The sequence below is a fragment of the Podarcis erhardii genome (genome assembly GCF_964252035.2).
Source record: "Podarcis erhardii genome assembly, chromosome: 4".
NCBI classification, from domain to species: domain Eukaryota; kingdom Metazoa; phylum Chordata; class Lepidosauria; order Squamata; family Lacertidae; genus Podarcis; species Podarcis erhardii.
The window spans coordinates 70,214,738-70,237,424 of NC_138508.1; the positions used below are offsets into that span (position 1 = coordinate 70,214,738).

Genomic DNA, 22,687 nt, shown 5'->3' on the forward strand with positions numbered 1-22,687 from the left:
ACAAAATAATTAAATCTTTAAACCTTTCGGCTGCACCATGAGAAGAAGTGGCCCGAGCCTGCTGGATTTCATCCTCCAACCTCCTCTTTTCCTCCTCTAAACGATCCATGTCTTCCGGGGACCTCTGCTGCTGGCTTATGACCTGCAGTTCTTGTAGGAGAGCTTCTTTCTCTTTGATGAGCTGAAGATGGTCTCTGTCCGCTTCCACCATCCCTGGCCAAGACTCATGATCATGCAGAGCCAACTGTTGCTGGATACTGAAAACCCTTCATTACAAAGGACCACCAAGAAATTACTAACTTACAGAAGAAGAAAAAGCAAGGAAAATCTCTACAGTACAGTTATGAAAGTCCTTAAAATATACACCACACATATATCATCTGCTATCATAAGCTTCTGGAAAACCCAGGATAAGCTTGAAGAATACTGTTCCATATACTTGTATGCATTAGGTGCTCCTGGTTAAAAAGCACTCTCATAACTTTACTACTGGAGGATCATCTATATCAATCCTTCCAAAGCAGCTTCAAAAGTATGCATTACTGCAAATTCCACTTCTTTCCAGTAGGCTCTTTGTCTTTTAATACCGTACGTGTTCATAAAAATATTCTTACTTTGGAATCTTCTGAAAAAATGTTATTATTTTGACAGAAAGAAATGTTAAATCAGGGGAAATGTTTACATCTATCATCCACAAAAATATTTGTTACGCATCCCATGAAAAAGAATTGCGAACATGAATTTGTACTATCATGGTGCAGGAAAAAAAAGAGGAAAAACACTGATATTGAATTTCTATTATCCTGAGTGACATTTTCCATCAGGAAAGTTCTCTGTAGACTAACTACCGTATTTTTCGCCCCATAGGATGCACCAGCCCATAGGACGCACCTAGTTTTTTGGGGGGGAAATAAAGGGGGGGAAATTATTTTTTCCCCCCCAGGTGCAGGGCTGGGGCGGGGGAAGCCCGAGCTTCCCCCGACCCCAGCGCCCAGAACAGGCTGCTATCCCACGTAGAGCTAGAGTAGAGCTGCACAAAGCCCAAAGCTTGGGGCGTGCTGAGCTCAGCATGCCCCAAGCTTCTGGGTGCCGGCAAGAGCTGTGTCTCCCACGGCTAGCGGATAGCTTCCTGAAGCCTGGAGAGCGAGAGGGGTCGGTGCGCACCAACCCCCTTCGCTCTCCAGGCTTCAGCGAAAGCCTGCATTCGCCCCATAGGACGCACACACATTTCCCCTTCATTTTTGGAGGGGGAAAAGTGCGTCCTATAGGGCGAAAAATACGGTACATCCCAAAATGGAAAATGAAATGTAGCACAATTTTGAACTCAAAACAAAAAACAGTAAAATTTAGTTAAGACTACCACCTCAGTTAAATACATCAGGACTTCATTCAAATTAATAATATTTGCTGTAATAAATAAATAAATGCATTTGTTTAGAACTGCTAAAATGACAATGGGACAGAACACCTAAGAAAACGCACACTGTCCAAACAGCTTACTATCTACAACAGGAAAAAAACTTTATCCTTGGTATACTGAATGATTATGTCTATTATTTTAGATTCCTTGACATTGCTTACAGTAAAGGACAATGAATACTGCATGAATTCTTAGCGCGGTCTCTAATGAAAAAGCACACACAAATTTCTATTTTGTGGAAGAATTTTCTCAACTCCAATGGTGACACAGATACTTTGCTTTCTCATCACTTTGGATAAACAGGAGCCTGACAAAAGTATTTTTAATGTACTGCAACATGTTAATTTAGTAGCTTGTAGATTTAAACCAAACGCAGCACATTCCTACACCCACACTGAGTAGCTGCAATAGATGTTTCATTAGCAAAGTGAGGTTGAACACAGAAATATTTTGTGGAGACAAAAGCCGTACAGAAATGCCAGCAAGCTAAGGGGAAGGAATGCATGATAAATGAAGAATGTGACCACAGAGATAACTGGTAGAAGCAAATATGCTCCGAGTTCTTACCTAAACATGGTTTTAAATACAATTACTATATATTTGATACAAAAAGCTATAGCTTTTCTGAAAAGGAGAGATTTATGTACTAATTCCAATTATTATTTTATTGCATGCCTACAATAAATGATCTTGGTCCAATTTTTAGAGGTGTTTCCCACTTTTACATGGAGTTTCCTGTGATCTCCTACCCAAGCAACTAACTGGCTCCACATCTATTTCAGCAACAGGTGATGTCAAGACAATTCCTTTTGTCCTATGTTAGTCTACTGTGCTAAATCATTAAAAAAAAAAATGTGCAGTGCTTCTCTGATTTGCCAATCCTTGATGGGAAACACTAACTGCACATTTCATTAAACAACTATTCTTATACTTAGGCACAAAGTTGCAGACACAAACTTTTAGATGTGACTTACATCTATATTCAATGGGTGTGAAACTACTAGTGATAATATTCAAGCCCCATTTGACAACCTGCCCCACTCTAGATGCTCCCTCTTATCTAGCTGACATGATCAGACCTAGAGGTCAACTAAATGACCTGGCAACTATAAGTGGTGTTGGAAATCAGTCGTGTTAAGTGACCTTTGAACTAAATGAGGTTTATAACGAGGTTTATAAGCTAACAAACATTGGTTAATGAGCAACCTTTAACCAAACTTAATAATTACAGATGTGTGAATGTAACCCAGCAACTTAATGTTAAGCCATGGTTTAATAAACCATAGCTTAGTTTCCTGTGGGAGCCAGACCACTGATTCATTTAAGAATTGAGCACCATCTGGTTAGCACTGGTGATCAACATTGCAAGTTATGAATACTTACTTCTTTCTGGCCTCTTCATATTGCCAGCTCAATTTTATTTTGTCAGCACGTCTTTTGTCATCAAATCCAAACTTTTGAAAAGCAAGAAAAATGACAAAATTAGCACTGCATTAGAAAATAGTAACACTGTGAGGAGAAATGTAACTTCAACATCAACACCTAACCAGGAGTGTTTACTGGGATAGGGCAGGGCAGGGGCAAAGTCAGGGCTGCACAGCAGCACCAATGGAACCAATTCAACACTCTTGCATGGCACCCAACCTTAACATTGTCACCCTGCACCGATAAGCAAAACAGCACTGACTCACTGTACCAGCCACTTCTGTCCCAAATCTAGTCCAAAACTATTTTGAAGCTATTATCATTTTGTTCATGATACAGTATCTTGGATCCCAAGTATAAATGGCTATAGTGATTTACTATATCTAATCTAGGACCCTGAATTCATGCTAAACTATGTTTAAAATACCATATAAACTTTTAGAAAAATACATAGTTTGCTACAGAATGACATTTTCTTTATAATATCGAAACTCACGAGTGCAAACCTATGCCAATGTACCGTATTTTTCGCCCTATAGGACGCACTTTTTCCCCTCCAAAAATGAAGGGGAAATGTGTGCGCGTCCTATGGGGCGAATACAGGCTTTCGCTGAAGCCTGGAGAGCGGGAGCGCCGACCCCTCTCGCTCTCCAGGCTTCAGGAAGCTCTCCGCAAGCCTCGCGCACACGGAGGGAGGTCCCGCCAGGCGTGCAAGGCTTGCGGGCAGCAGCCTGCAGCCCAAAGCACGGGGCAAGCTGCGGAGCCCGCCCCGTGCTTTAGGCAGATATCGGCAAGCCTCGGCAAGGTCCCGCCGGGCGCGCAAGGCTTGGGGCGGCAGCCTGTTCTGGGGGCTGGGGTCGGGGGAAGCTCGGGCTTCCCCCACGCCAGCCCCGCGCCTGGGGGGAAAATATTTTTTTTCTTTATTCCCCCCCCAAAAAAACCCCTAGGTGCGTCCTATGGGGTGGTGCGTCCTATGGGGCGAAAAATACGGTACATTGGTTCTCAATACCTCATTCTCAGTAATTTCAAATAAATTAATTACTACACAGGCAACTGTTAGACTTCATATTTAACTTCTTTGTCTGAGGCTCTAGACCTTTCTCAAGTACAGATTGTTTCTGTGATTGATTCAAAATTCTATGAGCACAAAGGGAATGTAATTCTTACGTAATATGAGTGCTTCTTAAATCAAGCAATTCAGCCATTATACATACCATGCTGGAGATAGTTGCCCATTCCTGCAACAAAGAAAATGACAGAAAATAGACAGAAGATATACTTTGGAACAAACATAGAAAAATGGTAGAAATTACATATGCTTTGTAGAGTGAAAAAATGTGTGCAAGGTTTAAATAGCTAATGCAAATCTCAACCAGAAAAATAGATTCTAGTTTAATGCCTTAATGAAATGCAATATGTTAAGAGATTTCTTCAATTTAGTTGGATTTGCTAAACAGTCTCACTAACCTATAAAATGGAAATCAACAGTATAGTTTAGAACAGTGCTACATTATTATATTATATTATATTATATTATATTATATTATTAATTAATTATATTATATTATATTATATTAAATTAAATTCAACTCCATTCTTTTGCTTCAATAAAAGGTAAAAAGCCCATAATGCAATTATATGCACTGTGTGTTTTGATTAAATCCTCTTTTGAAGTGAATTGGGAAAATATATTTAAATGCTGTAACTATGCAGTACAACAAAAGTTACTGCTTTTTCATAGCAAACATATTTAAATAAAAATATTTGCATACCTCTCCAATGATATCAGTTTGAGAACAAGCATCAGAGTAGTGTTGAGGTAAACTGGACTCACTAAGTGGGCTAGAATTATGATGAAGATCCTGCAGAGATTCTGTAATACAACAGCTATTCCTGAATCCATCTGTCAGCTTGGCCAGACTCTTAAAAAAAGAACATTAAGAAAAGCATCTTATAAAAGAATCTATTTGTAGTTTAATCATCCTTTTTAAAACAAGTCACTAATAGCGCATGGATTTCTGTTACTAGTTTACGACAGCAAAGATCACCATATAGAATGGAATCAAGACTTGCATAGAAAGCTTTTTTTAAATGAGCTTATCTATACAAAAATATAAGTTTAACGTGATGCATATAGCAACAGGAAAACATTGTAAAATGCATGTAGTCTAGACAGACTTAAAAAATAGCTAGTATTAAGTAGTCCTCAAGACTGTGTACATGAGGAGCTTTAATTCTGTTGAGTAATATATAAGGGACAATTTTTTAATGCTGGAAATATCTATAAATATCTGTGCTACTTTACATTAACTCAGATCTTAGCTTGAAGCAGCTGCCATCCAGGAGGTCAGTTCAGAATGGCAGGCGGTAGTGTTCAACAGGTACCTCAGTAGAACTATTTGTTGGAAAAGCTAACATTTTATTTCAGTATCTCCTAGGAAAAGCATTTCAGCCTCACACAAATGGTCTGACAATTGGGAAGGTGTTTTCATATTGTAAGTTAAGTTTCACTTTTAGTGGGGAGTTATCTGACTAAGTATTTCTCCCCTCCCATTATGTTCTGACACCTTGTCGCGTCAAGCAAACAGAAGGGATTCTTCATTAAACAATTCTGTCAGTTAACCCAAAGATGATTTCACTGGAAAACCAGTCTAAGCAGCTAGTGAAAGGCTCCCAACACAATATAAATCCAGCATTTAGCAAAGTATCACTTACAGTTCAGTTTAGCTACATCCATTTATTGCAACTTTATAGCTATTCCTTCTTTTTTTTTTTTACTATAACAATATAATATTTCCAAAATAAAATCTCACACACTAACAATTTGAGTATATAGAGGACTTGATTCCTGGCAGGCCACAAAAACAAATTCTCAAGCAATTTGAATTCTTCTTTAAAGTTTCCTTATAAAAATTATATTTTTTCACATCAATAACATCATTTTAGTCACCATACCCTATTTAGGCCTGGCTAACTCTTCCTGTCCTTTTACCTATATATGGACCAACTGTCAACAAATTTTCCATCAGCTAAGTTTTCCAACACCTACACAAAAATGAGTCATGCTCATCTAATCCAAGACCATGAACTAAAATGGGGGTGTTAAGGTGAGTATTTCCTTCTTCTGGAAATAACCCCCATCCCTGGCCATTTAAATTGTCTCTGAAGGCAACCTTGAGCATTTTAATGGAACATAGATACATAAATAAATGACTTCCCATTGTGTCAAGTGATACTAGGTGTGACTGTTGCAAAATATAGGGCTGAGAAAAGCCAATGGTGCATTTTGGGATTCTACTAAAAGTCTGAGCACCTGAAAGCCTGTAGTCTTTCCTCCTGGATGTTTTTTGCTTCATGATAATGGGACCTTGTCTGGCTGTGAGGATCATGTGTGATCTCAATATTGGTTTGTTACCCCCTACCCCCACCCCGATTTAACTTTCATTTACTGTACAATGGGACGCAGGTGGCGCTGTGGGTAAAACCTCAGCGCCTAGGACTTGCCGATCGCATGGTTGGCGGTTCGAATCCCCACGGCGGGGTGCGCTCCCGTTGCTCGGTCCCAGCGCCTGCCAACCTAGCAGTTCGAAAGCACCCCCGGGTGCAAGTAGATAAATAGGGACCGCTTACTAGCGGGAAGGTAAACGGTGTTTCCGTGTGCTGCTCTGGCTCGCCAGAGCAGCTTCGTCACGCTGGCCGCATGACCCGGAAGTGTCTGCAGACAGCGCTGGCTCCTGGCCTATAGAGTGAGATGAGCGCACAACCCTAGAGTCTGTCAAGACTGGCCCGTACGGGCAGGGGTACCTTTACCTTTTTATACTGTACAATACAAACACTGAAGAACAGGAGTCAGTTGAAGAGGAAACACTGATGTGATTAATCTTACATTACAAGGAAATGGAACAAACTATGGACATTTCATATTTCAAAACACGGTAAATCCTTAAATGGTAAAAATGGAAACACATTTCCACAAAATATGTTACTGACCAACTATGTATGCATGAAGTAGCATTCTGACTTGGTATAAATTCCCAGTCTTGTATAAGACAACAAACGTCATTCATAAGTAACTGACAGCTTCTTACCTGCATCAAGTCTTGCCTCTCTCTCTCACCCATACAAATAGCCTTCCTGATGCTTCGAAGCTCATTCATTATTGCTTGGGCTTCATCCAATTTGTAATTCATATGGGCATTTGACATCTTACGGTCAATCCTGTTATACAAACAAGTAGCAGAAAAGTTACCCATTTCTGGTAATATACAAACTGAAATCAATCTTAATGCTCAAGGCGGGGGGAGGGGGGACTGGCCTTCTAGATAATGGCCAGAGAACAGAGAGTACAGGTGTCAAGTAAAGGGAGGGTTCCTACAGGGAACAATTCAGGAGGAGGAGCTTCCCAAATTAAACACTGTGTGTTCATTGTAACATTCCCACAGGAAATGTTAGAATTATTTGGAGAATTGTTGGTAAGCACAAACATCAACAAAGTACTATTATGAACAACATCCATAACTTTACTATCTACACCAGCAAGAATTAGGGCAAAAACACCTCATCCTGCTTCAATTGAACTCACTCTTGTAGTGTCTCTACGCCTCTCTCTTTGTACTGTAGTTCTTGCTTCATCTGCGTTAATTCCCGCTTCAACCTAGAAAGCTGGAGACCAAAAAACAGTTAAGAGAATAGTATGCACTGGAAACATACTACTACTGCTGCAATTGTCCCCTTCATGGTACTTTCTCCATTTCACTGGTTAAAGTGGGTTTCTAAATCCTAGTTTATTGGGATACCATTAATCAGAACCTCTGGTCCAGAAGTAATGGCTAATTGTAGTTTCCTAGTTTCCTTCTTCACTTTTACAAAGAGAAAAGCAAGTGAACACGGCTCATGCACATCCTAGCTTACCGCACAATCCTAACCAGGTCCACTCAGCAGTAAGTCCTACTGAATACAATGGCACTTACTCCTAGGGAAGTGGGGTTAGGATTGCAACCTTATTAAGGCAGGAATTGATTTTAGAAAGGCAGCCATATTGGGCTACAGACATACCAACCAAATATTCCAGGTTGTTCAAGGATAAAGAAAAGTAACTGAGGACGAGAATTATGCATGTTATTTTATCTATGTCTCTGTGTCTTCAGTTCTTTGTTTTGGTATATTCATAATCATGCTGTAAAAATGCTCCATGTACTTGACTCAATAGTTCCTTTAGTAGTTTATTTATGGACAAAATCATTCACCAAATGCCACTGAAACAGTGCATCCAAGTTACGCAGGCAATATAATGGCTCCATGCCCTCTGTTCTTGTGGCTCCCAAGTCAAATTTAAACTTTATTTGTGACATTTGTACTTATGTTTAATTAGGGTTTTCTAATCCCTAATTATAACATACATTCAGAAGGGGGTGAGAGAGTAGGAAAAGCTGCATCTTCTCCCCACTCTCCTCGATTGCAGAGTAGGAAGATTCAGTCCTGCAGGAAAGGCATTTGCAAAGGATTGCCCGCACCCAGGACAATTGAATGAGCTGAGTGAATGGAATATTCAATCCTGCAAGGTGCTGCTTTGCAAATGCATTACTGATGGGGGTCTGCAGCCTTCCCATCAGATGTCACAACCCCTCCAAGTAGCCCAACCCAGGGCTGTCTTGACCCAACTCAGGTCAAGCCTTGATCCCTCTGAATCAGCCCAATTTGGTTTGGGGTTCAGCTTATGGCTAAATCCAGTGCACAGTCCTACCTACTAAGCTGCAGTGATACCATGTTTGGTCCAAGTAGGAAAGCAAATAACAATTAAACAACTTGTCAAGTATGAAGCAAATGGAGAGGGCCAGGGCAAGTCACTATTTTTTGATATAACAGAATTGGCAAGATAATTGGAGAAGTTATGGTCTATTACATTGTGCTAAAGAAATTTCTACATCTATAACTATGTGTTTATTTTGCTATAATTTTACCACTATAAATAGTAAAGAACTTAGGAAAACACCAACTGATCTCAGGAAGACTTCTTAAAAAGTTAAGTTTTTCTATGTATACTATGTATACACAGAGAATAAATATGCCTGATTAAGTTTTGTTTTTAGGACTGGTCACATAAAAAATAGCTAACTCAAATGCATCCACCCTTTAAAAAGATATGTTTCATTATCTAGAGTGTTTGCAAAGTTGATAACCATTCTCTCAATATAGGTAAATGAAAAGAACTTGCAATTTAGGAACATGTTTGTAGTGCTTAACATTGCTTTGGAATACCTATGATATATCATGTCAGTTTCAATCTATATTTTATTGCTTACTGTAAAGAGTTACATGCAGCCTAAAGTATAAGCTCAGATACAATATACTACCTCCATTACTCAACTCAACTCAGCCCAATATGGGAGCATATCATACTGTTAATGGCAGCCAGAACATCTTTCATTTTGCTCCATCCCAATGCCCCTAGGGCAGTGATGGGCAAACTTGGCCCTCCAGCTGTTTTGGGACTACAACTCCCATCATCCCTAGCTAACAGGGCCAGTGGTCAGGGATGATGGGAACTGTAGTCCCAAAGCAGCTGGAGGGCCAAGTTTGGCCATCACTGCCCTAGGGTATTACAACTCAATAAGGAGCTGCCTCATACCAAATAAGACCATTGCTCAATTCAGCAATTCTACTGCTGACCGGTAACAGCTCTCCAGTGTTTCAGACCGAACTAGGGATTTCCTTCTGCACAAAAGCATGCACTCTGTCACTGAGCCATCGCCACTCCCTACCCTACCAATGAAAGTATCCGACTTTAATATATGTGTGCTGCAATTGAGTAACTCACAGTGGCAGCTAACAAACATATCTCTCAATTAACATGATCTTCAAAATTTAGCTAGAATTTGTGGTGCAATGATTCTGATTATTATTATTTTTAAGAGAGCATACAACCCTTAAAAACAATAAAGAGTTTGGGTAGTTGCAGGGAGCTGGAGTCAAGTTTTCCACTAGAATTACTTCACTAAGGCAAAGCTGAAATGCAAAAACACAAAGAAAGCTTATAGAGTGAAGAAGAAGAAGAGGTGACACTGGTTATTTTCAGCATGAAGTATTAGAAAATGGTTACTCACTCTGTCACGCCTACTTGCTATTTCTGCTTTAATCTGACATGGGTCGTATTTGGTATTGGTTGAAAATCCAGAGAATGCTGAACAAACAGAAAACGTCTTAATTTTCAAAACACTAGAAGTAGTTCATTAAGTGCATTGTAAATGCTAGGCTAACTAAATGTTTAACAGCCAGATCTTATGCTTTACTTGTTCCACTTACTCCTCTGTAGCTAAAGTGGAAACAAGTTGTCTACCTGAAGACATCAATCAGTTCAACTAATACCAATGCATACCATAAATCAGGACAAGCAGTCTTATAGTCTATCCTACAAAGAAGTGGAGAGTTTAAAACACATAATTTTGTAACTTATATGTGGGACACACACACACACACACACACACCTGTATTTATTTTGAGTTATGCAAAAAACAGTTTAGAGGCAACAGATTTCTTATAAACTGCATTTAATGAAACCTAGTGAATTACCACTAACCATTTAACAAAATTCCCTTCGACAAGTTTTGTTTTGCTTTCAAGATCAACGCTTTCAAATACATTCTCTCTATCTGTCCCAAAATAATCTGCTTAATTGAATGCTAGGGACACGGATGAAAAAATGTAAAATTGTTTCTTTTGTGGTCATAGTTCTTATTGTCTGCTGGATACAAAAGTACTAACCTAAAACATCCTATATACAGTAAATACAGGACATTGTATATACAATGTATATAAACTTTTACACGGGAAGACACCCGAGGACACCAAAACCTGCAATGTATATAAATGTATATACATGACATTAAATAATGGATGTTGACTGCCAACAGAAAACATACCATGGGCATATGGTACTATCCCCTTTTGATTCATATTCTTCCTCTGGTAATACAGATTAAACAAAATGAATTATGTCTTGTACATTGTTATGCATATGTACGTATTTTTTTTCATTGTATTTTAATACTGTGTCTAAGGTACTAGTCGATCCTCAGAGTCCCCCTCTACAATTCTATGACAGTCTGACAGTAAATTACATTCTGCTTGCATTAAATTCATATTTTGGTAATATATAGTAGTTTTCGTGTATGCACTTTTATAATGAGCAGAATTCATCACAGGCATACTAGAATGTGGTCATTTGCCACAACCCACCATAGGGATTCGTGAGGAGTGCTGTGTCACTTTTTATTTTAAAAAATCCACATTGAAAGTACTCTGGAAAAACTTCATAAAGTACAGTAAATGACTAGCTTTTCAATTCTGTTTTGTACACAGTTCAGCTTTATTTGTGCTATATACGGTAGTTTCATTTTTATTTTGTTTATAGGAAATTTTACATGGCGTGTTTTGTTATACTGAGTGGTATAAATTGAATTAGTTTCTGATGAGTGGTTCAGCACTATCAGATAGAACTTATGGAGTCTACTCACAAAGAAGAATTCCACTTGAACAATGGAACCAACCCTTCCCTCTCCCCTGCAACATCCTCTCAAAATCTACTCCAAAAGGTTAGGAAATCCATTGGAGCCATTCTGGAGTGGGCGGGGGGTGGAATGTTGCTTGTATGTTGCTGGATCCAACATTCTGAGTTTTTAGAGGACACAGTACTTGTAATTTTATCATATGAAGGCATTTGACGTGTGTTGGAACATATTTTTAGGAAACACCATACAGTCCGCTATGAGATACAGCTAAGAGCAGGAAGGACTGTCGCTGTCCCACCTAACAAAACAACCAATACAGTTGTATAGTATGTATGAAAGAGGAAAGTATTTTAAATGCTTTTAAGATTCTATCCAATGCCATTTGGCATATTGGCATATTGGTAAAAGGTAAATAGCAAGCTTTTCACAACTACTGTATTCCAGTGCAAATAGTAGAATTTAATCTTTAGAAATAAAATTAATGCAAGCCTATATTGCATTCAAAGTACATGGTTCTGAAAAAAAGGATATGTATGTTAAACAGCTTATTAAAATAACATTCAGTCAAGGAAAATCACCTTCTGTATTAGCATTTTCAGAAGTGAGAAGTAAAATAGCATTTTACACATATTTTAAGAAAAAGCAAGGAAGCTGTTTCTGTTTAAACTGTTACAAGCAATTATTTTTCTGGGCTCAGGAATCAAATTAATGAAGAAAAATACAGGCCTTGGTTCTCTAATATTTATGCCAAACAAACATTAAAATACGTATTTGTAAGCTTCAATAGCTAAAGAAAATCAAGTTACTGATTTTCTACTGTCAGTTTTGAAAACTATGGGGAAATTTTTTTTAAAAAAAACAGAATGACTCATACTGTAAAGCATCAATTACAACTAAATTGTTTTTCCTGATTCTATTTCCGACATGTTTGGTGCCATGTACCTCTCACAAGAGATGTGTAGTGCACGAAGTTTTAAACCTTTGTTAAAGAATTATAGAAGTTCTGTTAGATTTTTCAAAAGGTGTGTGCCATGAGTGATAATTTAAAATGAAAATAATACTGATCACTGAGCTGCTTCAAATTTGTAGGATTTTCTCTTTTAATTTTCACCAGGCAGAATACTCATACCCTGCACCCCCATCACACATACAAAAGGACCCTCTGGATCACAGCCCTGGTGTAAAACTTGAATTCCTGACCTTTTAGATACTGGATAAAATGCTGTTTGCCAGCACAGTTGAAGTTTTAACTTGTAATATAAGTTTTCTCTTTATTAAATACTCTGATGCCCTAATTCACAGATGCACAAGTGGGAGATCAGAACATACTACAGTGGTACCTCGGGTTACATACGCTTCAGGTTACATACGCTTCAAGTTACAGACTCCGCTAACCCAGAAATAGTACCTCGGGTTAAGAACTTTGCTTCAGGATGAGAACAGAAATTGTGCTCCGGCGGCACTGCAGCAGCAGGAGGCCCCATTAGCTAAAGTGGTGCTTCAGGTTAAGAACAGTTTCAGGTTAAGAACGGACCTCCGGAACGAATTAAGTACTTAACCCGAGGTACTACTGAAGTTGTTTTTTAGCTTAACAATAGCACTCACCCAACAGAGCACTACCTGATATTTAAAATCCCTAGAGTTTAGAGAAAAAGTTGCAATGCCATATTGCAACTTTTTTGCAAAGTTGCAATGCTGGTATTAAACCAAATAAAAACTGAAAGCCACACTGAAGATATAAACAATTCGTTATGCATATATTCCCTGCCTCAACAATATACAAATCAAGCTTTTCATGCCACACAAAGTTGCATGAGGCAAATTCATCACTGGATTGGAACTGGAGCAAGTTAGTTTCACTTAGTGCCTATTGAATCAATGATAGTTAAGTTAGGTATTGCTAACTTTTCACATTATTTCATGGAACCTAACATGACTTGACTGCTTTTGATCCAAACCATTTATAAGTTAAATAGCGCCATCATATTCTGAATTCCACAGACAGGATGAATAAATAACAGCATTATATCATGTTTCTCAAATTTTCCACATGTAAGATGGTTTCTTAATAAAGCTCAGAAACTTCAACTTAGCCTGCAAAGTGTAAAACTGGCTTGACTAAGACAGCTTTCAGAAAATAATAAATCAATGAATTATTTAAAGGCAATACTAATAAAAGCAAATGTTCCCAATAGTAGCGTTCTGAAGCAGCTTTTCTTTTTTAAAAAAACAAAAAACCTGCTTGATATCGTTCCACATATCTGTACATAGAATTGAGTTAGGTAGGCCCTTAATTTTTGAAGATTCTACATGGAAACAAAATTATCAGTTTTCTGTTATAATTTTTTATTGTATTTTTACTTTTGGATCCTGCCCTTCCCTGCAAAGGGAAACCTGGGTGGTTAATACAGGGGTCTGCAAACTTTTTACCCATGGTAGGCAACCTAAGGCCCGGGGGCCGAATCCAACCCAGTCGCCTTCTAAATCTGGCCTGCGGATGGTCTGGGAATCAGTGTGTTTTTACATGAGTAGAATGTGTGCTTTTATTTAAAATGCATCTCTGGGTTATTTGTGGGGCATAGGAATTCGTTCATTATTTTTTTCAAAATATAGTCCGGCCCCCCACAAGCTCTGAGAGACAGTGGACCGGCCCCCGGCTGAAAAAGTTTGCTGACCCCTGGTTAAGAACATACAATAATACAAATACAAACCACAAAGCATTTAAAGTATCACTCAAAACATATTAAAATGAACAGCAGTTGATACCTTCTAAGTTTTAAAAAGTGCAGGCCCATTAAAACAAAACTGCATTTTAAGGATTTACAAAAGGTCTAACATCAGCTTTACGGATTTCAGAATTTCTTCACGTAATGCATAGACCTTAAAGAGTTTTAAATCAAAGCAACAGAATCAGAGTCTGGGCTCCGATCCACTGCACATGCATAACTCTTTAAAAACTGAAAATCCCTGCTAACAGCTCTTTTGTGAAATAAGAGGGCTCATCAGTGAGATTGCAACCTTTTTAAAAAAGGGCTCCACAGCCCCAGTCGTTGAATCAAGGAGGCGGAACTGCTGCAGTTCAGGAAGCATTTGCAAATGAAGTTCTTAATCCAGCTAGGGAGAAATACATAGAAGCCCAGCATTCAAATATGAACCGATTTGGAGATTAAAGGTAAACTTACAGCTGGCATAAGAGCGACTGTCATCTTCACACATTTTATGCAGCTGCTGATATTCTTCTTGTGCTAGCTCAAAACGCTGCTGCTTAATTTGGTAGATTTCTTTTTTGGCATTAAGTGCTTCCTGGGCAACAATTAAATATTCCTTCAACATGCGCTCCTGCTCTCTTCTCCACTGCTCTCTTGGGTCCTCAATCTGTGTGAGTTCTGACGAGGGGGGGGGGAAAGTGTTCAGATTTGTAAAGTGGCAAAATACATAATCATCATACTAACACACCAATTTGCAACCTACAAAACTGGCAGGCCTCCACATCTATACTGACTTCTAATTTGAAGACAGTTATTTCTAAAATATGTGGTCTAGCCTTCAACTGCCTGATTTGGATGCAACGAAAAACCACCGTTTAGCAAGAGGTCAGAAACATCCACTCTTGTTTTCAAATAACTTCAGAAGAAACGAATTATGCTGAGCCATGAAAGGAGATCCAAGCAGTTGTGTTTATAAAAGTTGTCCATCTTATTTCACTGTCACACCTCCGTCAAATGCAGCTACCTTATATCTCAGAAACTTTACATCAAATTACACAAAGATAACCTGAGCTCATGGGAGCCATTAACATATTTCATGTTGTCAGAACTGTTTAATTATGTTTTAGCCTTACCCAATACAGTGCTCCTAAATACATTTCTATAGAAACTACTTGTGTGCATTCATTTAGGCTTATGGGTGCATTAAAAAAAATTAACTGCATTAGTTCCAAGGCATTTTTTTTATATAAAAAAATCCTTTTACTTACGATTGATATGGTCCATGTAATAAACACCAATCTGTTGATCGTAAACAGTTTCCCATCCTAAAGGCAGTTCATCGCCAACACAGTCAGCAAATGTCAATGGCTTTGTAATCCTATAAATAGCATGAAAAATGGAAATGGGTTAAAAGTGAAGCGTTCAGCTAAGTGACACTACAGTTGCCTATAGAAGTTATAATTTGGGGAAAGCCTTAGAGAGCAAGGATGGGGAACCTGTGCATCCGCTGTTGATGTTGGAATCCAGGTTTCATCAGTCACAACCAACTTGGCCAAAAGATGAGAATAATGGGAGATGTTGTCCTGCAACTTCAGGAAAGCCACAGGTTCCCCATTCCTGCACCAAGACTTTGAACATTGAAGTTAGTACTGGTTGGATGAAGCATGTACTATTTCAAGAGGTAGATATTGGAAGATATCTTGTAGAACAAGAGAGGCAAGATTTTCTTTTTGCATTCTAAGCTTAACAGTTTAATTATTGTGGTATGTAGCCCTACAGGTTTTTCCTCTAACAAAAAGGACTGTATTGAAATTCATTGCTATTACAAATTGAGCCTAGTATATGGTTCGTTTTTTGTTTTTGTTTTAGAAATATCAATGCACAAGAAAGTGAGTTTGTTTTCTTTTAAAATCTAGAAGTGAAACATTTAATTAAAGATTTTTTATAACAAATGCAGTCATTTGTAAAATACCCTAATTTCACATCATCAAAACCTAGAACATACATCAACTTGAGCCTTTACATGCAGTTATATTTGTAACAATGGCTGTGGACAGATATGATTTATCAACATTGTTCAAGCATTTTCACATCATACATTTTTGCAGAAAATGCTTGCAAGTTTTAGTTTCAAGCTAAAAGAAGACATATCTAACAACTAGAAACTTTTTACTTTTCTAGTAAAAAACAGAAAGAACATTTCCAATTGCATATTTTCATATTTAAAATTGACTCACATACATTGTCATAGGCTTGGGGAGAATTAGCAAGCATCCCTTCCACCCTGACAATTACAACAAAGGTAGGAATATTGGTTTATTTGTCATGATACAAATCTCTGTTGCTCTACATCAGGGATGGGGGAACCAGCAACCTGCCACATGCTGGATGCTCACAGGTTCCCCATTCCTGCTCTAAACAATGATTTCAGCTCTTCCTTTCTAAGTGAGAAATCTTTCCTGAACCTACTGTCCACAAGAAAGAATTACAGCGTTTCAAAGTTCCTGCATTATGGTAATTGATTTTACAGTATTTTGTTTTCAACTTTCCAATCATGTTTTCCCACTAACTCAGGAGTGTCTGGGATTCACCATTACTCACGGCTGCAAGGAATACTGCCTAATTCTACCCCAGATGTGTGGGGGTGTCTGTGTATTGTTCAAACCAGACTTCAAAGAAACCCAATAGGTCTCTTATGGTTTTGCCAGGTCTCCACTATGGACTAGATTTCTGCTCTTGTATTATTTGGCAAGTCACTCACTACATCTCTACCCTACTCAATAGTTTACTGACTGACCTGGTAAGACACTTTGCTGTTTCCACTCTCTTTCCTTTCTCCAGTCAGTTCCCTGATCACTGTGTTAATATTAAATTTAAAACCATGATTTCAAGTTAATTTTTTTAAAAAAATAATTAAACTACAGCTTGTTAATTTGGGTGATAAGCTGTGGTTAGGCAAACACAGGAGCAAAAGCACCCAAACCAACCTCTGCAGAGGGGGACAGGGGACAATGAGATCAGATGAGGCTATAAACTATAGTTTAGCACAGGGATGGAAAACCTGTCACCTTCCATAAGTTGCTGGCTACAGTCCCAGTCATCTCTGTCTACTGGCCATGGGGCTGAGGCTAATGAAACTTGAGAGCCCAGTAACACCTGAAGAGTCACAAGTTCTCCGTCTCTGGTTTCGTCCCTGGTTTCGTATCGCATTCAGACACAGCCAGCCTTCACCACACTGCTTGGCATTCCAGCTGAGCAGCAAAAAAAGCCTAAAGGATACTGCAGAATCTGCATGGAAAATCCTTTAACCAAAGACTAGCAACTCAAATCTTATTTTAAATTACCAAGTCAGCAGACTCACCACAAATGCTCGCTCTCATTGAGGGAATAATTGGCCCTGTGCAGAGACGCCATTGTGAGCTAATGAAGCAACCTGCAGCTCTCTCTTGCACACAGATACCCAGACAGACAAAAGATTTGCTACATCAGTTTTCAAAAGTATTTTGAGAAGTGTTTAATTAAGAGGCTCCAAAGTGACAAGCGTGTGCAGGCTGTTTATCAAGATTATCTCTTGATAGTGCCAAGAAAGGCAACAGTTTCTGACATGTCTTCACTAATAAAATTCTAACAAATACACAAATGGAACAAAAGAATACACCTATCTTTAAAAAAACAATGTCAGATTGAAGTTGCATCACTATTAACACTACATTTGCTTCTGGAAGAACTAAAAGGTAAAACTTTTCTGTTATTAAGCATAGGTTATGTACTAGCTCAAATATTTAATAAGCAAATTCCCCAACAGCATTTGTATTTTTATATTATGAATTATTGGTTGTATCACATTTACTGTCCATATAAAGGTATGCATAAATCACAATGACAAAATGTTAGGCTTCTGATTTTATAAGTCTTTGTCTGACATTTTTGAAATATTCTCTTTTGTGAACTTGGCAGCTACACTATCAGAAGAGGGAAACAAGGAGTAAAGTTATTCACAGTAAGAGCTGCTTACTGTGCTTTTTTTTTTTTCCAAGTAACATTTCAGTGCTGGAGGCACTATTAGAACTTCCTTCACCTTTGCAACTACAGCCTGTCTGGCAATACATTCCAATACATTCCAGACTTAAGAGGAAAGCCAGAGTCAAGCTATGCCTCTGTTATGGGCACAGTATTGTTTTCCAAAGAATCCGGCCAGCTGTTACTACATAAATATGCATTGTTCCACCTGTACACATTATTCCACCTTCCTTCCAAAGTAGGATTATACAAATGCTAAACACATAATGGAAGCACCTATGGCTTATTGTCTCAATCCTTGCTAATGGCTTGTTATGGATCTCCACTGTTCCCAATCAACACCATCAACTTACAACACCCACCATGTAAGCCACAATGGGGCTTCACATATATATCTAGGCACATTCATGAATAGAACTAGTGCACATTTGTTGGTCTCCAACTAGCTGCTTTACTGAATGTGCCTACCATAAACCCTGCCAGCTGAAAAAAAGCAGCTATTTATGTTGCATGCTGTATGAAATTAACATACGTTCCACTTGACACAAAGCCTATTTTTCTTTCATTTTTAACACAGTTGTAAATGTTCTTGTGTAGGCAAGTATTAAACAAAACTAACAATGTATATCTCTATTAGAATTCCAATTTATGTAAGTAGTGCAGAACAGAACTACCTCTTCAGTGTTAAGAACTTTTGACAATATTGCAGACAATGTTTGAATTCTCTAATGTTTTGGTAACAAGCATCAGTTATTCCACAAAAAAGTTAACTATCTGTGATGAACAACAGGACTATAAATCATCCACTATTTTAAATATAACAATGCACACATCTTAACAGGTTGACTAGTGAGCAAAACTAGTTAGTTACCTCTTTCTAGATTCTAAAGATTCAAGTTTTACTAGCTATAGATGCAAAATATATATATAAATGTATACTTGCAAACATCTTAACTGTTACCACTCTGGTTTTATTCTGACATTAGCTAAACAATTATTTTTAGTTTATTTTCTGTATACTGAATACATAATCCAACCAAAATTAAATGTTTTAAAGTTCAAAATTAAAAGAGAAGTTACATGTTCTTACGTTTCCCACTAAGATCAATGGAACTTCAAAATCTCTAACCTTGGGCAAATTGTGTTCTAGTGCTTAAAATAAATCTATATAAAAGTAATCTTAGTTCTGAACCTTTAAAAGTTGAATTCTAAAACCTGTATTAACTATGAAAAAGAAGCCTGTCTGCAATTTTTTGTTTCAATAAAATATTCAGCTTCTGCTGCTCAGTCAGCCTGAAAATAGTCACTAGCCTAATCATCTCATACAGGTTAATAATTGTTCCACAGAAGATATGCAGTAGCACTGGGTTCATTTAAAAAAATGTGGGCTAGTAAATATTGTAATTTGCAAAGCTGACCTGTGGGCTCAAGAATCTCATCCTTTGAAAATCCTAGTGCACCCCCTTCTGGCTTCTGAAATGGGGAGCAGGTATTATCTGGGCTCAAAACTTTAATATTGCTTTTTTAAAGGAGAAAAAGAAATCGTAATACCAATGTCAGGGAACTGCCATCAGGGCCGGAGGGAGAGAGCGGGCTCCGGAGGGGTCCCAGAGAGCGTCCCGGGATGGGGAGAGGCAGCCCATCTTCTGGGGAAGAGAATCAGCGTAGCACCAGTGGACAAGGGGGGCAGGTGGGGGAATCGGCGAGGCGGTCCCATGACTCCTTGCCAGGGACCAGCGGGGAGAGTAAGGGTCCTCCGCTGCCTACACTCTCCTTGCGCAGAAGGCTTCCGCGCAGGGAAAGTAGGAGGAGACTAGGCGTCAAAGAGCTTCTTTGCTGGAAGAAGTTCAAGAAACGCCCACTGATGGATTCTGCCAGCGATTGAGACAGCCACGGGTGAGTGGCTGTCTGGACAGAAAAGGTTCACTCGGGCAACCCAGCCAGGTGTTGCGCCGGTTTACGCACGAGCAACCCCTAGAACCATTACAACCAAGTTCATCTACTTTTCTCCATTGGCACCTCATGAGGAAAAAAAAGGTTTACTTTTCCAGCATTAAACATTATTATTCTTAAATATACGAAAATGTTATCAGCCACTAGGAGCTACATTCCTCAACTAATTATACCATCACAATTATGCATTTATATTATCATAGAGAACATTGCTGAAAATGAAATCCACTGAAAAACCTAAGCTAGGGAGCATCAACACAGCTCAGTCGATAGGGCATGAGACTCTTAACCTCTAGATTGTGGGTCTGAGCCCCATGTTGGGCAAAAGATTCCTGCTTTGCAGGGAATTGAGCTAGATGACCCTGGTGGTCCCTTCCAACCTTCCAATTCTATGATTCTATTATTCTAAGTGGTAATTTATGACTAACCATAATACTTCTACAGATAGAAGTTATTTTCATAGGATCCAATATTAGCCACAGTTCCATTCTGTTCCCCCACCGCCAGCTCTACTCTCCCCCTCAATCCAAGTATCATTAAGCTTAAAATAGACATTTCCGTTTCCTCTGATTATTTCCCTTGTAGTTTCCAAACTTCAGAAATGTTTAGTCAGTATATCAGCTTCCTATGTTTGTATTTTAAATAGGATCAGTACCAAGAACTCTCTTCTGTAGTGATTACCAACAAACAAAATTTGTCCTTAGACATCAGCTGCTTGTTGGCATTTTTCTGTGAGCTATACATTGCCGGAAGAATGATAAATAAAAGAACTTAAATCTCTATAGCATATCCCACATAGAAGTATTTCACTGAGAGTCCTCAACCTACAGAAAACTCCTTCCAGTAACTATGTAAAACTGCCTACTTAATTTATATAGCTCCTCTACAGCAGAAGCCAATGTGGTATAGTGGTTAGGGACCTGGGAGATCCATGTTCAACTTGCCACTCAATCATGAAGCTCACCTGGTGACCTTGGGCCAGCCACAGCCTCTTAACCTACCATGCAGAATCATTATACGGATTAATTAAGCAGTAGGGTAAGCCAGGTATTCCTTGAAGAAAAGGGGGGTGAAAGATACAACAACAACAACAACAACAACAACAACAACAACAACAACAACACCCCACCCATCTGGCTGGGTTGCCCCAGCCACTCTGGGTGGCTTCCAACCCATAAAAACATAATAAAACATCAAACGTTAAAAATATCACAATACAGGGTTGCCTTCAGCTATCTTCCAAAGGTTTTGGAAGATAGAGAAAGGATAGGTCAGAGGTAAAGACAGTGTTATATTAAGATGGTGTGTGCCAATGATAATCATGAACTTCCCAGGCAACCTGGCCACATAGTAGGGCATGGCCCTGGGTCCGAGATGCAATAAATAAGCCCTTCTGCTTACCTGCTCAAGAAAGTTGGAGAGGGGCCAGCCAGATGGAGATATCAGTCTCCAACCTGGCATCCAGGGATCTTCACGTGGTCGCAATTGGACCTGCGCCAGACACAAAACGTGCCTGGCACCTGGGGATATTTGAACACTGCAATTTGTACTTCAATTTGAACTAATGAATTTGGTAAACCATTTGATGGGTGGAATTCTAGCTTACTGTGTACCTCTCTAGGAACTGCTAGCTGTATGTAAAGCTCATGCTTTTGTTCAAGCTAGCAATGCTATCAAACTATTGAGGTGGTACAATATAGTGAAACAATATCCGCACCCTAAAATGGCCCTTGCAAAGGTTCCATCACTGTGAGAAGATATGAAAATTTTTACTAAACACAAACATATTTCAGGGATACAATATTTTTTCAGATCTGATACATTTTGTTAAGAATGGCACAGCTACAAAAACCCCTACTGGTGGAACGCTCTGCCTCATGAGACCAGGGCCCTGCAGGATCTGATTTCTTTCCGCAGGGCCTGTTAGACAGAGTTATTCCGCCTGGCCTTTGGCTTGGAGCCAATTTGATTCCCTCCCTCTCTTTCTTTTTTTCTTTTCCTTCTCCTCCTGCGATGAGGCTACATTTTAATATTTTAATGTTTCAATATTTTAATGCTGTATTTTAATTTTAAGTTGTAATCATTCAACTTGTTTTTATTATTGCTTGTAAGCTGCTCTGAGCCCGGCCTTGGCTGGGGAGGGCGGGGTATAAATAAAAATTATTATTATTATTATTATTATTATTATTATTATTACTACTATGGTCATCATTTTGTGACTCATTATACAGAAATCTTAAAATTGACAGTTTGACAAGGTAAATTTGCAAGTTTAGAAACATTAAATTTATTCTTAACCAAAAGGTACAAAAGGCCAGCAAATGAATTAAATACTATGCATAGCACTTTCCATCAAAGGTTTCATCAAGCATTATGTCATAGTCTCTTTCAAATGATAGCAATAATATTTCAAGTTTCCGTACCAAGACAAATGCATGCAAAAAATAATCACTGAGCACACCGCATCCAAAATATGGTCAAGTACTCCTATTTGCATACCGTATTTTTCGCCCCATAGGACGCACCGCCCCATAGGACGCACCTAGTTTTTTTGGGGGGGGGAATAAAGAAAAAAAATTATTTCCCCCCCAGGCACGGGGCTGGCGCGGGGGAAGCCCGAGCTTCCCCAACCCCAGCCCCCAGAACAGCCTGCT

General features: G+C 38.8%; 1 protein-coding gene and 1 long non-coding RNA gene across 3 annotated transcripts in view; one reads left to right on the forward strand and one right to left on the reverse strand.

Annotated features, from left to right (window-relative positions):
- The window catches only part of WWC3 (WWC family member 3), a 60,642-nt gene that overhangs the window by 25,458 nt on the left and 12,497 nt on the right, over window positions 1–22,687 (reverse strand). For both annotated transcript variants that reach the window (XM_081858663.1, XM_081858662.1), the window contains exons 2-10: window positions 15,329–15,438; window positions 14,535–14,738; window positions 9,949–10,025; window positions 7,428–7,507; window positions 6,934–7,063; window positions 4,618–4,767; window positions 4,060–4,083; window positions 2,804–2,874; window positions 24–266 (exon numbers count right to left, since the gene is read on the reverse strand). In XM_081858663.1, the coding sequence (XP_081714789.1) occupies window positions 24–266; window positions 2,804–2,874; window positions 4,060–4,083; window positions 4,618–4,767; window positions 6,934–7,063; window positions 7,428–7,507; window positions 9,949–10,025; window positions 14,535–14,738; window positions 15,329–15,438 (1,089 nt within the window). The remainder of the gene's footprint in view (window positions 1–23; window positions 267–2,803; window positions 2,875–4,059; window positions 4,084–4,617; window positions 4,768–6,933; window positions 7,064–7,427; window positions 7,508–9,948; window positions 10,026–14,534; window positions 14,739–15,328; window positions 15,439–22,687) is intronic.
- LOC309340199 overlaps window positions 1–22,687 on the forward strand; it is a 186,286-nt gene that overhangs the window by 672 nt on the left and 162,927 nt on the right. The gene's annotated exons all lie outside the window — the stretch shown is intronic.